Consider the following 23,019-nt stretch of genomic DNA (forward strand, 5'->3'; position numbering starts at 1 on the left):
GGCCTTCAGGCATGAGCGACTTATTAAAATGTACTCTAATAGTTGGAGATGAATTATCATACTGATATTGTCAATTGCTTGATAGTTTTACATCCCAAAAGCTTTCCCTTGTTGGTTCTGTACTACAAAGATGACATTTTATTCTGATGTTCGTTCACAAAATTGAGTCACATTTTGCTCTCTAATACATAAGGAAACCATTCTGAATTCTGCAATAGTTTCACTTTGACTAAAAAGAAGTTATTTTTGAAATCCACAAAAAAGTTGAGCAGATTCTTGTAAGAACATGTGTAAGCACTGGTTTTCATTGTCACAACTCAATGTCAGATTACTAAAATAATTTATGTTTTGTTGTGGGAACATGGGTGTATGCAGAGTTTCCCAAATCACATGATTACTCTGCAGAACACACTTTCTTTATAACATTCAGAAATTGTTCATGTTTTGTGGCAATGAATGAATAACAGGAACAATAGAATTTCAATGTGGGTCTTTATTTGATTAAAGATATTCTCCACTTAATTCTTAAAAAACAAATACAAGTTAAACAGCAGTAAACTATGGTAAATTTAGAAAATGTGTTACTATATAAGAGTTTAGAGAAAAATTCTCTACATAAACCGCATTGTTAGCTATAAAACTTATTTTTCTTAACCACTTTTTATGACGGAAGCTAAGAATGTGATATTACTATAATAGGCAAAATGATGTGAATTTAGACCAAAAAAAGACAACTCATGTTTCTATTTAGACATCTAAATGAAAGCATAGGCCACAACAAAAGTATTAGATTGACTTTTTGTATTTATACCAATTGCCAAACATTTACAGAAGTGTTACCTTAGGTTGGGGTGTCTGTGTAGCTGGGGTCATCAATAGCTTCTAAACCCCATCTACAGCTGAAGACTGGCTGACTCGTAAATAAGAATTTTAGAGACTGGACTTTCTCTGGAATCTAATAGATGGTGAACATTTCAATCAATGCTGGGATAAAAAAAGCAAAAAGATATGGCAATATAAGTTATGTACATTAACTGACATATTAATGAAAATAGTCTAATAAAATCTAACTATGAAAAATATGCCAGTAGATTCTAAATTTGCTACATAGATGAGTGTTTAATTAGTTTAGAGTATGCTGAAATTGAAAATTTGCAACTAAATCAGGAGGATTAAGTTTTTTGTTCCGATAAATATGAATAAGACATAACTAAATATCTGATATTAATGCACAAGATGCAGCATCCTGAAGGAAATGGAATTGACAAGATTCTGGAATACAACTTTCTGATCAAAATTTCCACCTTAGCTCAGAGATCACAAGGAGTCCTTCCTGAGCAAGTTGCTTTTCTCTGTAGGAAAGGTATTAAGTTTGGGTTGTAGAGTATTAAAATAATAACACAAACTTCCTGGAAGAATGCCACAATAAATGTCCTGAAACAACTCAGTTGATCTTAAATTTATAATAATCTGGCTGTTTTAAATTACTACAGAGAGAATTAAGGTCTTTAATGACAATATAACTGCATGAAGCCAAAGAAAGCTGGAAAGAATGGCCAAAAAGATGAACTAAGAGCCAGTCAAAGTGACAACAAACATGTGGCTGTTTACTAGATTTGGAATGGTATAGTCTGCAGATGTTTGTGGTGTCTCGAAGGTTCCAGAACAATGAGTTGTTCTGAGGATTTGCAAAGTTTTAATGAGAAAGCAGGGTTTCTCTTTGAGATGATAGGCTTTATGACAGAAAAGTCCAACAGTATAGAACAAATTTACAGATTTCTGTGGTCAGATCATACTCCATTGGACTTAAAAATGTACATCAACAAATTAATATTGTACGGATGTAATTTCAAAGTCTCCTGAAGACGAAGAACCATTATTGAAGCCATTAGAGCACAGATGGTTCAAAGTATATGCAGATATTCATACTTGCATTTTTGCATTATAGCTGCCTTTTTTTTTTTTTTTTTTGCTGTTGAACTGTAATGAATTGTCTCATAATCTATTCCATCTTCTTGCCATTAGCAGGCTTTGAATGTTCACAAATAGGAGCAAAGAACTCATTTTCCAGAGCTTTAATCACACAAAGAGGGAATGCCTAATTCTCTAAATGAAATGGTCTGTGATCACTGAAGCAGAGATTTAATATATCACGGCAAATTAGGTAGATTTTAATAAATTACTTATCTCTCTGAATACTTTACATATGCTTAAGAAGGAACATAGCCTGTTTGCAAACAGTGAAAACCCACAGCCTATAAAATCCTTTGAAGAAAATGACAAATAAAAGAGTAAATTAAAAAATGAAATGCATTATATCCTAGACCTCTAGAGACAATTCTTTTGCAGCATTGATTCACAGCTCCATTAAAAATATCAATTAAATCCTTCATTGAGATTGGTTAAAAGGTAGAAAATTAACTTTCTGAGCTGCTTTTCTAGGTCTAGTTATCCAGATACAACTAAGCATTGTATATGCTTGATGTAAATTTAAAAATTGATAAAAAGATACTTTCCTGTCTTTTCAATTCTAACTAAACATATTGAAACCTGAGCCATGCTTTCAATACTTTCTTTCGATAAAGAATCCCCAGTTTTCAAGATGTAAATTTCTTAGACTTATATCTTTATGTATTCACAAATGTCCCTCTTTCTATACTACCATCACAAATATCTGATAATAATGTTAGCTGAAGGAGTGAAGTTATTTTTAAAAAAGACCAAAAAAACCCCCCAAGCTTGAAGTAATTTAATAAGTCTTGTGGCTAGTCTCATTCTTTATATTTAATTGATAGAAACTGCATGCATCAAAGAAATGCATACTGAGCTTTAATGTGCATAAAATGGATATTAGCATTTTAAAGAGGAAGATTAACACATTAATCCAAGTAATTTTCATATATTGCTTCTAATAAAATCTTCACAGTAAAAAACTCTTAATGAGGCTAATCACAGCATTCCATTTAGTTGGGTGATTAGGGATAACATAAAAGTATTTTTTCATAAGTTTTCGAAGACATGCTTCTTGCTTATTAAAAATAAAAAACTGATTTGCCTTCTTGCTCTTCATAGGAAAAATGCAGAAAATGCAAATGAGTGTTCCTCATGCCATCGTGTAGGTATGAATTATTGAAAAGGTTGCTGGCCCCTGTGGAGGGCTGAGACCCTGGGGGACAGCAGTTGTGGGATGGAGGGAATCGAAAAATAAACAAATCAAAAAGTATACAAAACTTTATAACTTCAAACTCAGGCTCTGCTGTGCATAAATTATACATTAAATATACTGTAGTAATTACAAAAGTCTCATCTAACAGCTATTGATGGGAACATTTACTCAGGAGAAAGCGATGCCTTAGGAACATTTTCTATGTCTTCAATTCATCTTTGTATTCCTCATAGACAGAGGTCAGGGCATGCAAGGCCTCCACTGTTATTCTAAGCTTGCCAATTACTTCATCATCCACTTGTGCATCAAATACTGGAGAGAAAACAAGAGAAAAATACGGAATAATTTCAATTTCCAAAGTTTCATATTTTTAAATCACATAGACTGTCCCATATAAATGTCTGTCAACTTAAAAATCACCATCTAGGTAAAAATTGCCCATTTCAATTTAAGACTGATCCAATGAGGTTTTGGTAAACCTGAAATTTTACATATATACACATATATATGTACACACACACAGAGTAGTTATACTTCATTAATTTTCCCTATTATGTATTTAACATCTACTGTCATCCTGCCATCTAGGGGAGGGGGTGGGGGGGGTAAGAGGTGAAAAATTGGAACAAGAGGTTTGGCAATTGTTAATGCTGTAAAGTTACCCATGCATATATCCTGTAAATAAAAGGCTATTAAATAAAAAAAAAAATAAAATATTAGATGCTATAGTATGTGGTACATATAGGTTCAGTACTAATACTGCTTTTTCATTTATGATACTTTTTATCAAAATGTAGGTGTCTTGTTTATCTCTTTTAATTAAATCTATTTAAGCCTTAAAAAAAATAATTTTCCCTATTATTTTGGTCTCAAAATATTATGTATACACACATATATTTGTAAATGGTTCCTATCTATACACAAGTTTTAATTTTTCAGATCCAAAGGAAACCAATAAATGCAATACTTGTATGCAGAATAACTTAAATATGGCATTTCCTACCCTCTCTTTATTGCTTTATTAGAAGCAATACTGATGGTTACAATGACTTTGAAAGAAGTCTACAACTGTCATTTTATTATAACTCCTACAATAAAAGACATAAGTTTTAAAAGGGAGCAGGATTCAATAACAAAAGAAAACCCAACTTCTACTAACACATGTCAAAATGGCAAATGCCTGCCAAAAACTTGCATAATTACCAAGTTTGAACTGTATAAAAATATAAACAAAAAAGGTTTCTTTCCCCTTTATAAGTATTACAGGTGAAAAGGCAGTATATTAAGGACATAGTGATGAAGGAAGAAGGAACAATTTTATATTGCTATATGAAAAATAAGCAAAATTGAAGAAAAAACATTTCCCATCATGCAAATAAAGTACAGTCTGGTAGGGTCAATAAGATAAATAATATCTGATATTCTTACCATTAAACTGTACTCTTTTTACTATTAATCTATATCTACATCTAATAGTACTCTACCTCAACTTTAGCTATTTATTATCTTTACTCTAAAAGATCTCAAGTTAAAGAGAGCACCGAGGATGCAAACAAAAACAAAAACAGAGTCCTAGTCCTCTTGTCACTTCTTTCCATTAAGAAACAGCAAGAAGAACAAAGTTTAGTTATTAATAATTCAAAATAATGTTATGATATCCTATGGAAGGGATGTGGAATGTCTTTATTTGCAAAGTTCAAGCTATCACTAAAAGGTGTCATTTTTATCAACTGGAATCATCAAAATATATAAACCCATTAAAATGCATTTTATTACTTCCTCTGATCCTGATGTGTGAATATTTAGCTGTAACAAAAACTAAAACTAGGACAGCACCGTTCTGGACTCACCAAGTACATTTTTCATGCTTACTCTGGCAAGTGAGACCAATGATAAAACCTCTCTCTTCCTACATATGATTTTAAAATGATAGTTTTTATTTACAATATGCAATTCCATCAAATTGGCCCCCAGAAAAAGAAATGGAAATCACTGACTCCACAAACATTTATCAGGTACTTATTATGTGTTAGGTACCTTCTAAGTGCTAGGGATATCAAGAAAGGGAAAAATAGTGTTCTCAGCCCTCAAGGAGCTCACAATCTAGTGGTGGCAACAATATTCAAACACACAAGAGTTATGCAGGGCAAATGGGAGAGAATCAGAGAGAAGTCACAAATTAGAGAGAGGGATAGACAGTGGAGAGAACCTGTAAAGGCTTTCTGTAAAAAGCTGCCTTAAGACAAGTTTTGAATCAAGGAAGCCAGGAAAACCAGGAAGCAGCAACAAGAATGAAAAAACATCCCAGAAGTAGAGAATGCCCAGTGAAAAGGCCGAGATAGAGTGCCTTGTTCAAGTAAGTAAGCAGGCCAATGTCACTGGATTACAGGGTAGGGGGAGGAGATTAAAGAAAACCAGAAAAGGAGGTTGTAAAGAGCTTTAAAAATCAAACAGAGGATTTTATATTTGATCCTGGAAGTAGCACTGGATTGTGTTGAGTAGGGAGGTGATGTGATCATAACCTGTACTTTAAGAAAATCATTTTGGCAGCTGAGTGGAGAATGGACTGAAGTGGGGAGAGATTTGAGGTAGGAAGACCAACAAAAAGATATTAGATGAGGTCCTATCCCAGGGAGGCAGCTGTGTTAGAGGAGTGAATATGAAAAATGGTGTGAAGGTAGAAATGACAGGACTTGGCAACTAACTGGATAGATGATATGATGAAAGTTAGCAGCTGAGGGTAATACAAAGGATGTGAGCTTGACTTATTAGAAATATGCTGTTCTCAACAGTAATAGAAAAGTTTGGAAGAGGGGAAGAGTTTTGGGGGAAGATAATGAGCTTTGTTTTATATACATTGAATCTGAGATGTCTATAGGATATTTGATTGGAGATGTCTAGCATGCAAGTAAGAATAGGTGATTCAGAGGTCAGAAAAGAAGTTGGATAAATAGATCTGAGAATCAATTGCACAGAGATGATAATTGAATTAACATTGATGAAGATTACCAAGACAAATAGTATATAAGAGCAAGGGAAAAGAGCTTAGCAGCCTTGAGAAATACCCTCAATTAGTAGGCATGAATTAAATGAAGATCTAGCAAAAAAGACTTAAGAAGAAGTAGTCAAATTAGATAGGAGAAGTAGTATCATCAAAACATAGAGAGAAGAGAGTGACTGACGTTGTAAAATTTTAAGAGATATCAAGAAGAATTAGGACTGAGAAAAGGCCATTGGATGTGATAATTAAGAGATAGTTGTTAACTTTGGAGAAATCAGTTTCAGTTGGATTATGAAGATTAGAAGTTAGACTGTAGAAGAGAGTGAGAAAAGAGAAAGTAGGGATATTGATTTTAATAAATTATTGAATCATGAATAGAAATGTTAAAACCAATGAAAACAAATTTTAAAAGATATCCCTTTTGTATCTTGAATTTTAGTTGTCCTTGAGGGTTTTTTGAAAGAAAGAAGTTTCTCTATTAAGATTTTTTACAAAGTCATTCATTAAGCATTCAATAATTCCTTATGAAGCCAAACAATTATTTTTCAATTTTTCAAAGGAAAGAAAGCCTCAGAACTAGGTTAAGTTGTATTACTCAATGTAATGGGCTGAAGCTCGAGTTGATGCACTGAGGTCCCAAGCATGTGAGGCTAAATAGCAATTGGACAATACTCTATTAATATATGTTTGGAGAAAAAATTGTCCCATCCACCCTCTGAGCAAGTTTTGATGTGTTGTATAGGAAATGACATAGAGATGATTTGGTAGGTGGAGTGAGAGAGGCAGAGGCACTGCTGGCCAGATTCGTGTCTAGACTGCTCTTACTTCCTACCGCCATTCCCCTTCACCTCTGCAAAGAATAAAGATCAAGGATTTTCTCTTATTCTGACTCCGGCTGATTTTAATATAATCTGGGTGTTAAACGCGGTCATCACAACTCAATATTTTCATAACCAAGAAAACATTATAAAATACAAATTTGTATTTACATATTATCCATGATCAAAAAAAAACTGAGCTATATCTTTATGCTTACCATCAATATTTTGCTCAATGATGTCTTTTTCTTTCTGAAATATTTCAATGAGACTGACATGGGAAATGCCAATATCTTCACACTCAAGATCCTGTTCATCCTCTGGAGGATCACTTACCACAGTGAATCGGATACTATAAAGAAAAAAGAAAAATCACCAAAAAGGATCATTACTTTTAATCATTTGCAGTCAAAACTCTGGAATGACTTTAAGTAGGATGATTTTAAAACTCTAATTGTTACACTAAAAAGAATGTTACTTTCCTATTAATAAATTGTGATGCCAACTATTCAAATATGATTATGATATAAAATTCCTGAATCATTGTCATCTACTTTTCTAAACTCTGTTGTATCCATCTCTGGCAACTAGGGAAACTAGTAGGCAAGCCAGATGGGTATATTCAATACTAAACATATCATCTGGTAACATTATCGTTTAAAACAACATCTCTTTTTTTTCAGGCTACAAAGATGAAAGTGATCAGGGCTGTGCAAGTTAGTTCAGGATTCTCTGCAGAAATTCAATAGGTTTTAGCAAAATTTTAGCTTAGTGCAATGCAATTTAACTAACTATTCAGTCTAAAAGAATGAATGGCTTACACACTTCTTGGCATCATTATGAATCATACTAAATGACTGATGTACTCTTAGTCAACAACTATACAAGATGTATATATTACTTCAGAAATCTTTTAACTTTCTATTATGGCATCGAAGTTAATTTTACATTTAAACACATAACTATACTGCTCAGATGGAGCTGATTTGAATTAGTGGCTTGTACTGAAGCCAAATACACTTGGATTGACCAAATTATGGGAATCTAAAATGAAGTAGTCTTTTGATATGTCTTGGCAGAGTAGTTTAAACCATGGATACCTATACATTTTACCATTTTCAACTTTTCAACAAGCATTATCTAAAATCAGAAACAATTGCAAAACACACTGTCTCTGAGAAATGTTATCTTTAAAAAATAAGCAGATTCTACCCAACTCCCATAAGCATTAGCAAACAAGGCCAAGTTTAATTCCTAGCTAATTAGTTTACAATAAATATATAACATTTCATTCTTTTCCGAAGAGACTAATTTTAGGTACCAACAAATGTTTATAGAATTTGAATATCTTAAGTTAAAACCATAATAAAAGTTGCTCTATAACCTTCCTCCCTCCCCCTTCTTTTCCTCCTTCCCTCCCTCCCTCCCTCTCTGTCTCTCTCTCTGTCTCTGTCTCTCTCTCTCTCTCTTTCACACACACATACACACACACAGTTGTCCCCTCTTCCAACTATGAAGAGTAGAGATTTAGCTCTGCACTATAAAAATCTAATATTTATCCTTAAAATATATTTGTCCTTTATTTAAAAGTAGATTTTTGAATAGAGTTTCTATTAAAACCCAGTGAAATAATATATTTCAAAATAATAGTTTTTTAAAGACTATTATGGCAATTGATTAATTTATTGTCAGATCATCAGAGTGGGAAGTGGAATTAGTAACAATATATATGCTTAGAAGAGAGGAAATTAAAAAAGGGATATCTTGAAACATACTTTATAAAAAATAAAAAAATATAGTAGCTATATGATAATAACAAGGATAAATTTTATATTCATAGAGCACCACCTACCCCAAGAACTCTTACACAGCATTTTACAAATAACAAATTTCATCTCCTTTTAATATATAAAAATTTTGACACACAGAAAGGAAAAATAACTCCCAAAGACCATGGAGATGTTAAAATCTTAAAATGTAATACTTCTGGTTTTTAGTCTTATAAACAGTGCTTCCTCTCAATGAAAAGTGATTTGAAATTTCACAAATATAAAACTAGGAAATGACAAGATTAAACTAAGAAGAGAAGACTGAATATTAAAGGAATTCAGAAAAACTACGTATAAAAAAATAGCACCCATACATGAATACATTTAATTCTCAAAATAAAATATACAAACATATGTATACACACAAATACATACATACATCATCAGCATCATCGCCATCAATATCAAATCAGGTAGTAATTAGAAGAGATACTAACTTTGGTTCGCACCCTTTTGAGGATGTAATAATTGAAAGTGAATATTCTTATAAAGGGCATGGGGCTATGAGAAGAGTGAGCCTTTTAAGTGGGGAAGGAGGATGGACAGAGAGTGTCATTAAAGAGTTATCCTTTTGGATAATAAAAGAGAAGAGAAGATGGAAAGGGATAAAGGACAGGAAAAGATAAATAAGAGCAAATAAATTAGGGGCAAGAGAGAAAAAGGAAAGAGAAATTAGTAGGGAAGAAAAAAAAGAAGATTTTCCCTATATAAATCATCATATGCAGATTATTTAACATGGTTTTTCAGTTACTGTTCTTAATATATTTTTTTTTTACAAGGGAAGTCTAGTGATACGCTATATATACTTTGTATTTTGTGCAATACATGTTAAAGTGGATTAGTCATAAAAATATTTAAGAGGAATTGAAAAAATACAAATCAATTTGAGACTATAGCTTTTGATAAACAGTTAAAATATAAATTCCAATATGTATACTTTTAAAAAAAGTATCTGCTGATTCATACCAGTTCCAATGGCTTTGTGTTGAAGAGAACCATCTACGCCCAGAGAGAGGACTGTGGGAACCGAGTATGGTTCACAACATAGCATTTTCACTCTTTTTGTTGTTGTTTATTTGCATCTTATTTTCTTTCTCATTTTTTTTCTGGTTTGATTTGATTTTTCTTGTGCAGCAAAATAATTGTATAAATATGTATGCATATATTGGATTTAATATATCCTTCTGCCATGTTTAACAAATATTGGACTACTATCTAAGGGAGGGGGTGGGAGAAGGGGGGAAAATTGGAACACAAGGTTTGTAAGAATTAATATTGAAGAATTATCCATGCATATGTTTTGAAAAATATAAAGCTTTAATAAAAAATAAAATAAAATAAAAATTAAAAAGTATCTGTTTATCTGTGAATGTAAAATGGCAAAGGATAAATCAATAAAATATAATATATTAATATGGTACGAAGTAACCAGATTCTGATTAGATATATCTAATTCTGACAACTCTGGTTTTATAAGTTATTATTTGATACAAGTATCATTGTCATGAAAACTAGTCCTCACATCATATGGAACTTTAAAGAATATATAGCTTCTAAGTAACTTAAAGAGGTCAAGGTGTTAATTTTAACAATTGCCTTTAGACAATGGTAGATTCAAATATAAACTTTTATCTTTATGAAAATGATATTGTCCACTAGAAGAGCTCAATTTGAAGTACCACCTAATGGTAAGAATAAAAAGAGCTGCCAATCTCTGGATCTAGTCTACTCTGACTGAAGCTTATAAGGCATTTTATATTCCTAATACTGTCCTGAGTTTTTATGTTAAAACAAAATAAAACAAAACAAAACAGAATTGCCTGTGTATCTATGGAGTATGTGAAAAACTATTAAAATACCAGTGTCCTCCTAGGACCTTCTTAGAGGAACTATGAAGTGAAAGTGTCCTTATAGTTATAATGGTAACAGTTTTTTTTACTATTCTTCTACCAAAAACCAAGTCTTTTGAGAAAAGAGAAGCTCAAGATAAGGAAGATCTGGTGCTCTTTATAATTTTTTATTTTTTTAAAGACTGTCTCCCTATCTTGTGAAGAATAAAATTACAGCTGCTACTCATAGGTTAAATTCCAAAATGTTTTTCATTGAAGTTTTGTCACATTCTGTCTTTCCTACCTGGGCTGGTTTTGTCCCTCCTAAGGTATCAGCCTGCTGGAGGTAGGCCCTTAGGTTCCAGGACTCACAATACTGTTGCTGGATTTATTGCAGTGATTGACTTTGGTCCTACTGGACCTTGAAACTCCTGAATTCAAGTGAGATAACAGCCCAACCACTGTAAGAGCAGGGATTATAGGCAGGCATCATCACTCCCATATGGCTAAAAATTATTATAAGGAAAAAAAAAATCACCTGAGATGAAGAGTGCTGCTAATAATGTGTAAATTCCAAATATAGAATGAGCACAAATAGGAAGATACACTTAATTGCACTGTATTTACCTGTAGTAGGTTAGCCTAGAGCTCTGCCATTAGAACAAAATATGCATCAGAGGAGACATAGATCTAGCTTAATGAGTATGTAAATCAGAATTTTTTGGTTAAATGATCAAATATTTATCTTCTATTATTCCTCAGGTGGGTTTTAACATTTTGCTTTCTCAAAAAGTTTAACTTAAGACATTAAAAGATTCTGTGGAGGCAGCTGGATGATGCAGTAAATAGAGCACACCAGCCCTGGACCAGGAGGACCTGAATTCAAATCCAGTCTCAGACACTTATGCACTTACTAGCTGTGTCTCCAATTACCTCGCCAAAAAAAAAAAAAAAAAAAAAATCTAAAACCCAAACCAAAAAAGATCTTCTTGTATTTCTGGTATCAAGATGGTGGAGTGAGGAAGAAACTTTTCAAAACCCTTCTAAATTCTCCAAACAACTAGAAAAATGCTTTATAATTGGTCTAGGAACAGAGAAGCAGCAAAGGTCTGTTTCACTAGGATGGGAGGGGAACCAAGGTCCTAGAAGAATAGCATTAGCTAGTTTCAAAGTAGGGGTTTCTGAAGCAAGGCTCCAAGCTGGAGGCAACCTACTGTGAAGGTCCCATCATCCTCCAAACCAGCATCTCCCTAGGCAAGTGACTAGTCCATGCAGAACAGCAAGGCCCTACTCCAGCAACCCCAAGCCACCAGCAAGAGCCCGATCAACAATGAGATCTTCCCTTTGGAGACAACCAGCAAAGGGATACTGTTTCCAAAACCACCCAGCAACAAGGTCCCTCCCCTGGGGCAGACCAGCAAAAAGGACCTTCCTCTAGGGCCAGCCACCAAAAAGACTTATCATACTAACCCAGGAGCAAAGTCCCCTCTCTTCAGCAAGCCAGCAACTAAACCCCATATCCAAAGGAAGCCCCACCTTTCAGTATAAGCCAAAAGGAAGCCTATCTTCCAATGAAAGGAAATGGCTAAGCCTTAAAAATCAGAGAAAGCTGGCAATAAGATCTTGAGTTTTCAGCACAAAAAGCTTGGGGTAGTACAGGGCTCAATCCTCACATAAAAACATCTTCATAAAAAAGGCAGGGAAAAAATGAGCAAAAAAAAAAAACTTTGACTATAGAAAGTTACTATGGGATAGAGAGGCTCAAGGCAAAAACCTTAGGAGCAAAGAACAATAGTGTCAAAATGGTTATATGTGAAGCCTCAAAGAAAATGTAATTTGGTCTCAGATCTAAAAAGAATTCCTGGAAGAGCTTAAAAAGGATTTTAAAAAGGAAATTAGAGAAGTAGAAGAAAAACTGGGAAAAGAAATGAGAGTAATGTAAAAGAATCATGGAAAAAAAAAAGGTCAGTAGCCTAGGAAAACATATACAAAAAATTTACTGTGAAAATAACTCCTTAAAAATAGAATTGGCCAAATGAAAAAGAAAGTACAAAAGCTTACTGAATAAAATAATTCCTTAAAAATTGAAATTGAACAAGTGGAAATTAATGACTCTATGAAACATCAAGATAAGATGAAACAAAATAAAAAAAAGTAAAAAAAAAATAGAAGAAAATAATTTCTCATTAGAAAAACAACTGATCTAGAAAATAGATTTAGGAGAGAGAATATAAAAATTACTGGTTTAAACAGATAGCTATCCTAGAAAGGAAAGTTACCATTATGTTTAGTATTTTTTTTCTGTGGAAGAGCTATTAAAAACACAATATAACAAAATTAAAACTTTTTTTTAATAGATACTTAAACCGCATTCAAAGGTATAGTGTGAATAACCACAATGATAAAAATGGAATTATTTTAAAAGTTTGTCCTGCAGAATATTACTAAGAGTTGGCACTTTTGTCTTTTTTCAATACCATCATGTAAGTCATAAACAAAATTAAATAGTATTTTTATTAGAGGTTTTAAAACCACTAATGCATCAATTTAATAATAAAACTACAGATTTTCTCATGAAGCAGCATGTGAAAAAATATGTTTTTTTTTTTACCTAATGCTAAGTACTCAGAGGAAGAGGAGGCAACAAGACATGTAAAAAAACTTATTTCCTCATTGTGAATTTTTTTCAGCAGTCATTGAGTTCTAGAGATCTTTTCTAAATCAGTACTCTTGAATTTTGTTTTGATTTTTTTCCTCTCTATGACAATGAATAGAATCTTTTATGGTATTTTCAGGGGTGATGGTGAATGCAATTATATCAATATGTCATTTAAAAACTATGTTTTACAAGATGTCTCACAAATATTTTAGGAAATGTTATGGTAGATACAGATTTTAGAATCATATCCACTCTGTATATTTGAAATATTTGTGCATTTCATTATATAACAAGGAGGAGAAGCTTTTATTCTATAGAGCAAATTAGCTTTGTGACTGCATTGTGTATAAATAAAAAATTACTGATCTATATGAAAGGCATGATCAAAAAACCCAAGCCTGACTATCTTTCAAGAAATTATAAAAGAAAGCTATCCTGAAATATTAGAACCAGAGGGCAAAATGGAAATTAAAAGAATCCACTGATTACCACCTGAAAGAGAGCCAATATATATAAACTGTCAGGAATATCATAACCAAATTCCAGAACTCACAAATCAAGGAGAAAGTATGGCAAGCAGCCACAGAAAATTTCATATATTCTGATGTTACAGTCAGAATTACATAGGATTTGGCAACTTCCACGTTAAAGACCTAGAGGGCTTGGAGCATGACATGCCAGAAGTCAAAGAAGTTAGGATCACAACCAAGAATCACCCACCCAGCAAAACTGAATAAAATCTTTCAGGGGAAAAAATAGACATCTGATAAAATAGAGGACATTCAAGCATTTCTAATTAAAAGATCAGAGCTGAATGAAAAATTTGACCACCAAACATAAGACTCAAGAGTGACATAAACAGGTAAAAAAGAAACAAGAGAATCACAATAAAATTCAATAAGGTTAAACTGTTTATATTTCTATATGGCAAGATAATATTTGTTACTCTAAACAACTTTTTGACTGAAAGAGCAATTAGGAAGAAATAGAGAGAGGGTGTGGATATAAAGTGACTTTGATAATCTAAAAACAAAATAAGAGGGTGACAAAGAAAACTGCATTGGAAGAAGGAAGAGGGAGGAGATTGAATGGGATAAATTATCCCACATAAAAGAGGAATGAAAGAGCTATTATAATGGAGAAGAAGATGGAAAGGAGGGGCAAAACAAAGTTTAAATCTTACTCTCATCAAAACTGGCTCAAAAAGAAGGAATGACATATAAACTCAGCTAGATATAGAAATCTGTCTTATCTTACATGGAAGTAAGAAAGGATGGAGATACTGGAAAGTGGAGGGAGGGACAGACTGGGGAAGGCAGTGATCAGAAGTAAAGGAGGAGGAAAGAATAAATGGTATGAGGCAGGGAAATAAGTAAGGGAAGAATGGCATAGAGGGAAATACACATTTAGTTATCATAACTATAAAAGTGAATGGGATGAATTCTCTCATTAAATGGAGGCAGATAGTAGAATGGATTAAAAAACCAGACTGAAGTTTACAAGAAACATACCTGAAGCAGAGATAGCTATACATAGCTGAAACAAAGAAAGAAGTTATAGCAATCATGATCACAAAGCAAAAGCAAAAAGAAAAGAAGCAAAAATTGATCTAATTAAAAGAAATAAGGAAAGAAACCTTTCTTGCTGAAAGGGACCATGCTATAAAGTCACATTAATACTAAACATATATGCACCAAATGGTACAGCACCTAAATTTTTGAAGAAGTTGAATGAATTACAGGAGGAGATAGATAATAAAACTATACTAGTGGGGGACTTCAGTTTTCCCCTCTCAGAGCTAGATAATTATAATAAATAAATAAACAAGAAGTTAAGGAGGTGAATAAAATTCTGAAAAAATTAGATAAGATAGATCTCTGGAGAAACCTGAATGGGAACAGAAAGGAATATATCTTTTTCTCAGTACATGGTGCCTATGCACATGGTGACTATGTATTAGGCCATAAAAACCTAGCAACCAAATGCAGAGAAGCAGAAATAGTAAATGCATCCTTTTCAGATCATAATGCAATAAAAATTGCATCAATAACAGACAATGGAAAAGAGAATAAAAATTAGAAATTACATATTTAATACAAAAAAAGTAGGTCAAAGAACATCTAAACAATTGATTCTCTTTTACAAAATTTTAAATAATAGCTTTTTACTTTCAAAATACATGCAAAGATAGTTTCCACATTCATCTTTGCAAAATCTTGTGTTCCAAATTTTTCTCTCTCCTTTTCCTCAACCCTCCTACCCTAGACAGCAAGTAATCCAATATAGGTTAAACATATGCAATTCTTCTAAACATATTTCCACATTTGTCATGCTGTACAAGAAAAATCAGATTAAAAATGAGAAAGAAAAAAAAGCAAACAACAACAAAAAAGTGAAAATATTATGTTGTGATCCATATTTAGTCCCCAAAGTCCTCTTTCTGGATGCAGATGGCTTTCTCCATCACAAGTCTATTGGAACTGGCCTGAATCACCTCTACAATTGATAATTTCAATAAAGAAAATGATGACAATGAGATAATATATCAAAACTTAAGGGATATATGCAAAGTGATACTTGGGAGGAAAATTTAGATCTCTAATTGCTTACATCAATAAAATAGAGAAAAAGCAGTTCAATAAATTGGGCATGCAACTAAACAAACTAGAAAAAGAACAAATTAATCCCTCCTCTAATTAAACACCAAATTGGAAATCTTGAAAATCAATGGATCCAATCAATTAATCTCTATTAATAAAATTTAAAGAAAAATATTGAAGTAATAAATAAAATTATAAGTTGGTTTTATGAAAAAAAAAACTCTCAAAATAGATGCACCACTGGTTAATTTGATCATAAAAAGGAAAGAATACCAAATTAATGTCATATTAGTACCAAATTCATATCAAAAAGAAAAGCGGTAAATTCACCATCAATGAGGAAGAAATTAACACCAACTGTTAGGAGTTATTTTACCCAATTATTTGTCAATAAATTTAACATTCTAAATGAAATGCATGAATAACTACAAAAACATAAATTACCCAGATAAAATAAAATACTTAAATAGCCTAATACTGGAAAAAGATATTGAACATGTTAACATTGAATGCTCTTAAGAAAAAATTCCTAGGATCAGTTGCATTTACAAGCAAATCCTACCAAACATTGAAATAACAATTAATCCCAGTACTACATAATCTATTTGGAAAAACAGGCAAAGGAGTCCTACCAAATTCCTTTTATAACATAAATGTGGTACTGATACTCAAAACAGGAGGAGCTAAAACAGAGAAAAAAAAATTATACACCAATTTTCCTAATGAATATTGATGAAAAAATTTTAAATAAAATACTAGCAATGAAATTACAACAATATATCACAATGTTCACACACCAAGACCTAGTGGGAATATACTAGGAATGCAGGGCTAGTTCAATATTAGTAATACTATTAGTATAATTGACCACATGAATAACAAAATCAAAAGAAATCATTATGATTATCTGAATATGGAAAAGGCCTTTGACAAAATACAGCACTAGTCCCTATTAAAAACATTAGAGAGCATAGTTAAAACCATGAGCAAGCATTATTTGTAATGGGGATAAAGTTAGAAAACTCAATTCAATTGGGGTGAAACAAGGATGCCTTATATCACCTCTGTTATTTAATATTATACTAGAAATGTTAGCTATAGTAACAAGAGATAAAAAATAAATTAAAGGAATTAGAAAAGGCAATGAGGACATAAAGCTATCACTCTTTGTCGATGATAAGATGGCATACTTAGAAAGTCCTAGAGAATCAAATAAAAACCAATGTGAAATTATTAACAACTTTAGTAAAGTTGAAAGATACAAAAGAAACCCACATAAATCATTAGTATTTCTATATATTACCAACAAAGGTCAGAAACAAGAGATAGACAGAGAAATTGCACTTAAAAATAATTGTAGCCCATATAGAATACTTGGGAGTCTGCCTGCCAAGGCAAACCCAGGAAAATTAATGAACACAACTATAAAACACTTTTCACACAAATTAAACCAGTTCTACACAACTGGAAAAATAGCAATTGTTCATGGGCGGGCCAAACCAATGTAATAAAAATGATAATTCTACCTAAATTAATCTATTTATTCAGAGTTATGTCAATTAACCTATCAAAATTATTTTATAGAGCTAGAAAAATAACAAAATTGATCTGAACAAAAGCGCAAGGATATCAAGGGAAGCAATGAAAAAAAAAGTGAAAGCAGATGTTTTAGCCAAACCAGATCTCAAACTGTATTATACAGTGGTAATTATCAAAACAATCTGGTACTAGCTAAGAAATAGAGTGGTGGATCAGCAGAATAGATTAGATACAAATTACATTATAGTATATCAATCTAGTATATAATAAATCTAACGATCTAAGCTTTTGAAACAAAAACTGCTGGGAAAACTGGAAAACAGTATGGCAGATACTATATACATTTTGGGACTTTTTTTTGAGAGGCAATTGGTAACCCAATATGACTTACCCAAGGTCACATAGCTAGTTAAGTGTTCCAAGTGTCTGAGGCAAGAGTTGAACTCAGATCCTTCTGATTCCAGAGCCAGTGCTATCTACTTCTCTGTTTAGCTGCCTCAGACACCAAGTATAGAACAACATCTTACACTATATACCAAAATAAGGTAAAAATGGGTACATGATTTACACATTAAAAAAAGGGTAACATCATAAGCAAATTAAGAGAGCATGGAACTTTATCTGTATTTATGGATAAAGAAAGAATTTAGGACAAAAAAAGATACAGAGAGCATTACAAAATGCAAAATAGATCATTTTTATTCTATAAAATTAAAAAGGTTGTACACAAACAAAACCAATGTAATTAAATTTATAAGGAAAGTAGAAAATGCAGGGCAGGGAAGAGAATTTTTGCAAGAAGTATCTCTAATGAAGGCCTCATTTCTCAAATATGTAGAGAATTGATTCAAATTTATATAAAAAAAGTAAATAATATTCCAATTGATAACTGGTCAGAGAATATTGAAGAGGCAGTTTTCAGATAAAGAAATCAAAGCTACACATAGTAATCTATTGATTAGAGAAATATAATTAAAATTCTGAGACACCACCTCACATCTATCAGACTGGCTAATATGACAAAAGAAAAATGTTGAATGTTGGAGGAAATGTGGGGCAATTGGGACACTAATGCACTGTTCTGATGTGAACCGATCAACCATTCTGGAGAACAATTTGTAACTATGCCCCTTTGATCCAGAAATGCGCCACTTCTAGGTCTATGTCACAAAGACATCCAAAAAAAAGAGGAAAATGACCTATTTGTACAAAATATCAAAGGGATGCCCAGCATTTGGGGAATGGCTAAATAAACTGTAGTGTATGATTATAATGGAATATTATTGTCCTGTAAGAAATGACAGGCAGGATGACTAAATAAAACAAAACAAAACAAAACAAAAAAAACCCAACCAAAAAACAAAAACCTGGAAAGACTTAATATGAACTGATGCATAGTGAAATGACTAGAGCTGGGAAAATAAAAAACACAGTAACAACAATATTATATATATATTTTTTTGTTGAAGCAATTGGGGTTAAGTGACTTGCCCAGGGTCACATAGCTAGGAAGTGTTAAGTGTCTGAGTCTAGATTTGAATTCAGGTCCTCTTGACTTCAAGGCTGGTACTCTATCCACTGCACCACCTGGCTGCCCTAACAATATTGTTTTGATGAAGAATTGTGAATAACTCATTATTCTCAGCAATACAATGATCTAAGACAATCCCAAAAGACTAATAATGAAGCACAGCATCTGCCTCCAGAGAAAGAACTGATATTGATTAAATACATACTTAAGCATATTACTTTCGCTTTTTTCTTTCATTTTTTCTTCTGAGTCTTATACAAAATGAGTAATATGGAAATGTTTTACATAACTGAATATGTATAACCTATACATCTTTCTCAGAGGAGAGAGAAAAAGAATTGAGTTCAAATGTTTAAATAAAAATGTTTTTTAAAAAAAGATGGTCTACATACTTCAAAAACTAGTTCACTCTTACACACCCTTCTTTACTCAGAAGGCAATACTCTTCTTAAGGGGAAAGCTCACTTGAAAATACTAACCCAATCATCATATGATCCTTAAGTTATGAAGTAACTGATGTGCACAATGAGATACATTTTTGGACAAGTCCAATATGGAAACTAGTGTTGCTTGACTGCCTATTTTATTTTACCAAGGGTTTTGGTTTTCTTTTCATTATGGAAATGGGAGGAAAAAATGCTTAATTGAAAAAAAAATCAAGTGAACTTGTCAGAAAAAATGGAGAATATACCAGCCTCTTTCTTCTGGCTGGTGCTCCCTCAATCTGATTGTCCTCTTATTGTCCACCATTTATCTTAGTCCCTTCTTCTTTTTTCATGGTGGGAAAGACAGATTTTTATTCCTGAATGTGTACATTTATTTTTCCCTCTGAGTCAATTCAAATGAGAGTCAGGTTCAAATACTGCCTATCTCCCTTCCTCCATTTCCCTTTCCATATAAAAACTCTTCCTTTCAAGCCTCTTTCCCTTTTTTTCTTTCCCCTTTCCCTTTTTTTCAATACATCCTTCTTTCTCAGCCTTTCATTTTACTTTTGAGATGATCTTCATAGACTTACACCAATGAACTTTAAGGAGACTTTCAATTGTCCTAATGATGATAAAGTTCTTGGGAGTTTACATGTGTCATCTTCCCCTTTGGGAATGTAAATAGTTTAACTTTGTAAATTTCCTCATGATTTTTCACTCACATTTATCTTTTTTTTTCTTTTTTTAAATCTCTCTCTAAAGTCGTGTTTGAATATCAAGTTTTTGTACTCAGTTCTGGTATTTTCATCAAGAATGCCTGAAAGTCCTCTATTTCATTAAATGCATTTTTTTTTTTTTTTTTTTTTTTTTGCTCTGCAGGATTATACTCAGTTTTGCTGGCTTAGTTATTCTTGTGTGTAATCTTAGCTCTATTGCCACTCTGGAATATTATTTTCCAAGCCCTCCTTCTTTTTATAATGGTAATTGCTAAATCTTGGTATCCTGACTCTGGTTCTACAGTATTTGAATTACTTCTTGCGATCTGCTTATAACATTTTCTCCTTAGGAGTTTTCATTTTGGGATCTCTTTCAGGAGATGATCAGTAAATGCTTTCAATTTTTTCAATTTTTACTTTTTCCTCTGCTTTTAATATATCAAGGCAGTTTTCCTTTATAATTTCTTAAAATATGACATGTAGATTCTTCTTGAGATAATGACTTTGAGGCAGTCCAATAATCTTATCTCTCTCCTTAATCTATTTTCCAGGTCACTTTTGAGTTCATATTTTCTTCTATTCTTTTGATTTTGTTTTATTCTTATTTGACTTGTGTCCACTTTGCATTTTTCTCTGAGGCTTTGCATGTAGATGCTGTCATATCATTATCTTTTGAGTTTGTCTTGAACTTCTTTGTTGTCATAACAGCTTTTTATAGTCAAGCTTTTTAAAAAATTGTTTGCTCATTTTTCCAGCCTATTTTTTGACTTGGAATTTTATAACAGAGTTGGTGTATATTTTATGTGTCACTATTCTGAACTTTAGGCTTTTTTGTGCTAATGTTTTCACAGCTAGTGTTTTCAGGGTTTTCAAGATGGAGTCATTTGGGGAAACTGCCTTCCAACTCTGAGCTTTGGTTTTTACTCAGATAAGGCCCCAGTTCCCCCATGACCAAATTCCTCTCTGTCCCAGAACAGGGACTAGGAACTAGGGTTCCAGCTCCCTTGTAACTGAAAATGTTCTTCTCTACCCTGGAACTTTGACCTAGAACTGGATAATGGGCAATGTTGTTGCCAGGTGATAACTAGTTTTGTATCTGGTACTAGCATAGACCTAGAATATATCTGGCAGAATCTAGCAGGACCACAGCTGGTATTACAGCTTCTGTGCTCCTGGCCAGCTCCCATCCCAGGAGCTCTCCTTCTAACCTCTGAAGTTTTTTTGACATGGAAAACCTGTTTCAACTTGACCTTTTACTGGTTATGCTGCTTTAGAATTTAGAGGAAAATGTTAGGAGAATTCAACAAGAATTCTCTCTTTACGCTGCCATCTTCATTCTGCTTCTCTTATCAGCTTCTTTTTGAATCATTATGTAGGATTCATTTTTTGAGCAAGCAACACAAGAGACATGCCTTCCCTCTCAAACTACTTTGCATTTAAGTATTTTGTATACATTTACTTTATACCACATATAAATTTACATGTGTATTTGATGTTTCTTCTATTAGAATGTAAACTCCTTGTGAGAAGAGATAGTTTCATTCATTATACTTGTGTTTCTAGCACCTTGCACAGTTTCTGACACAAAGTTTGTCCTTAATAGGTGACCGATGGATTGACAGCTTTATCCAGTAGGGTTCAAGAGTCAACAAAGAAAATAGTGACAAGATTACACATCTTTATCTCAAGGCAGCCAGGGTTAGTTAAATCATTTAATAAAGCATTTAGTTAATAATTCAAACTCTACATATTTTAATGTTGATATAACTGTATAAAAATATATCATGTACTTATATATACTTACAAAGCTGATAAGACATAGTCCCTATCTTCAAGGAGCATGTATAAGATGTGTGCTCAAATAACTATAGTACAAAATAGAATTTAAGTATAAAACTTCACTAACAGAAAGAGTAAAAATAATACTTGTTAAAATCAATTTATGTTCTAAAGGACATTCTATGAACCAAAACTAGGAGTTTTTAATCTCAATTAGAAAGAATAATAATAAATAATGATAAGAAGATAAAAATTATTTCATAAAATGATTGACATAAATGATAGCAGAGCTTAAAAATATGCATGCACATTCTTCTGTGTACATTTATATTAGCAAACTACAGTAATTGAGTAATTCTAAAGGTACCTTCCATTAGGCATCTCTGGTTTTTGCAATATAGTCTTTAGAGATTCTCTTCTTGCTTGGTTGGTTTCTTTATCCACATATAATACTATGAAAGAAAAAAAAAACTGCAATCAAAAAACACTCAAGGATATATGTTAATATTTGGCCATTTCTGTATTTTTATAAATATTTATTTTTAAAGAGACACATGATAAAAGCAAGTTGTACTATGTTACAGTATACTTAGAAAAAGAAAGCAGCTCTGGAAACCAGAATCAAATTTGAATAGTCATGTGATCTAATGTCATGTCACTGGGCAGGTTTATGTGCACACTGTCAGAAAAGATACAAGCAACATCTAAGAGTGCCACATTGCTGTCATTGCCTGTTAATGGCACTGGCAGTCATGGTCATAAAAGCCAGCGGCCTTTATTGCTTTGTATTGGAGGGGATTTACTACAGTTTCTTGAGCTCAAGAAGTGAGTGATAATGATAATGTATGGCAGAGTGCTTGTCTTTTCTGACAGCCTCAGTAATTTAATCCTCCTTTCCTGCCACAACATGCAATAACAGGGGTATCTAATGCACTAGGTTGAGGAAATCCAAGGGCTGACGTTTACTATGGTGTGAGAATGAAGGGAGGCCCAACAATAACAACAACAAAGGGTTGGAGAAGGGGGCAAAAGAAGATTTTTTTTTAAGCATTTAGGGATTTTACTTTTGTTTTCAAAATAAATGTCTAGCATAAATGATTAAGGTCACAGTAGATCACAGTGACCAA

General features: G+C 32.6%; 1 protein-coding gene across 4 annotated transcripts in view; it reads right to left on the bottom strand.

Moving 5' to 3' along the window:
* Positions 1 to 475: 475 nt before the first annotated feature.
* The window catches only part of RPGRIP1L (RPGRIP1 like), a 121,316-nt gene continuing 98,772 nt past the window's right edge, over positions 476 to 23,019 (bottom strand). For 3 of the 4 annotated variants that reach the window (XM_031954517.1, XM_031954515.1, XM_012553816.3), the window contains exons 25-28: positions 22,260 to 22,344; positions 7,204 to 7,337; positions 3,335 to 3,478; positions 476 to 984 (exon numbers count right to left, since the gene is read on the bottom strand). In XM_031954517.1, coding sequence (XP_031810377.1) covers positions 3,366 to 3,478; positions 7,204 to 7,337; positions 22,260 to 22,344 — 332 coding nt within the window. In that variant the 3' untranslated portion in view covers positions 476 to 984; positions 3,335 to 3,365. Of the gene's footprint in view, positions 985 to 1,953; positions 3,479 to 7,203; positions 7,338 to 22,259; positions 22,345 to 23,019 lie in introns of those variants that run through there. The other variant, XM_031954516.1, reaches the window with a different exon arrangement.

Source organism: Sarcophilus harrisii, chromosome 2 (assembly GCF_902635505.1).
Source record: "Sarcophilus harrisii chromosome 2, mSarHar1.11, whole genome shotgun sequence".
NCBI lineage: Eukaryota > Metazoa > Chordata > Mammalia > Dasyuromorphia > Dasyuridae > Sarcophilus > Sarcophilus harrisii.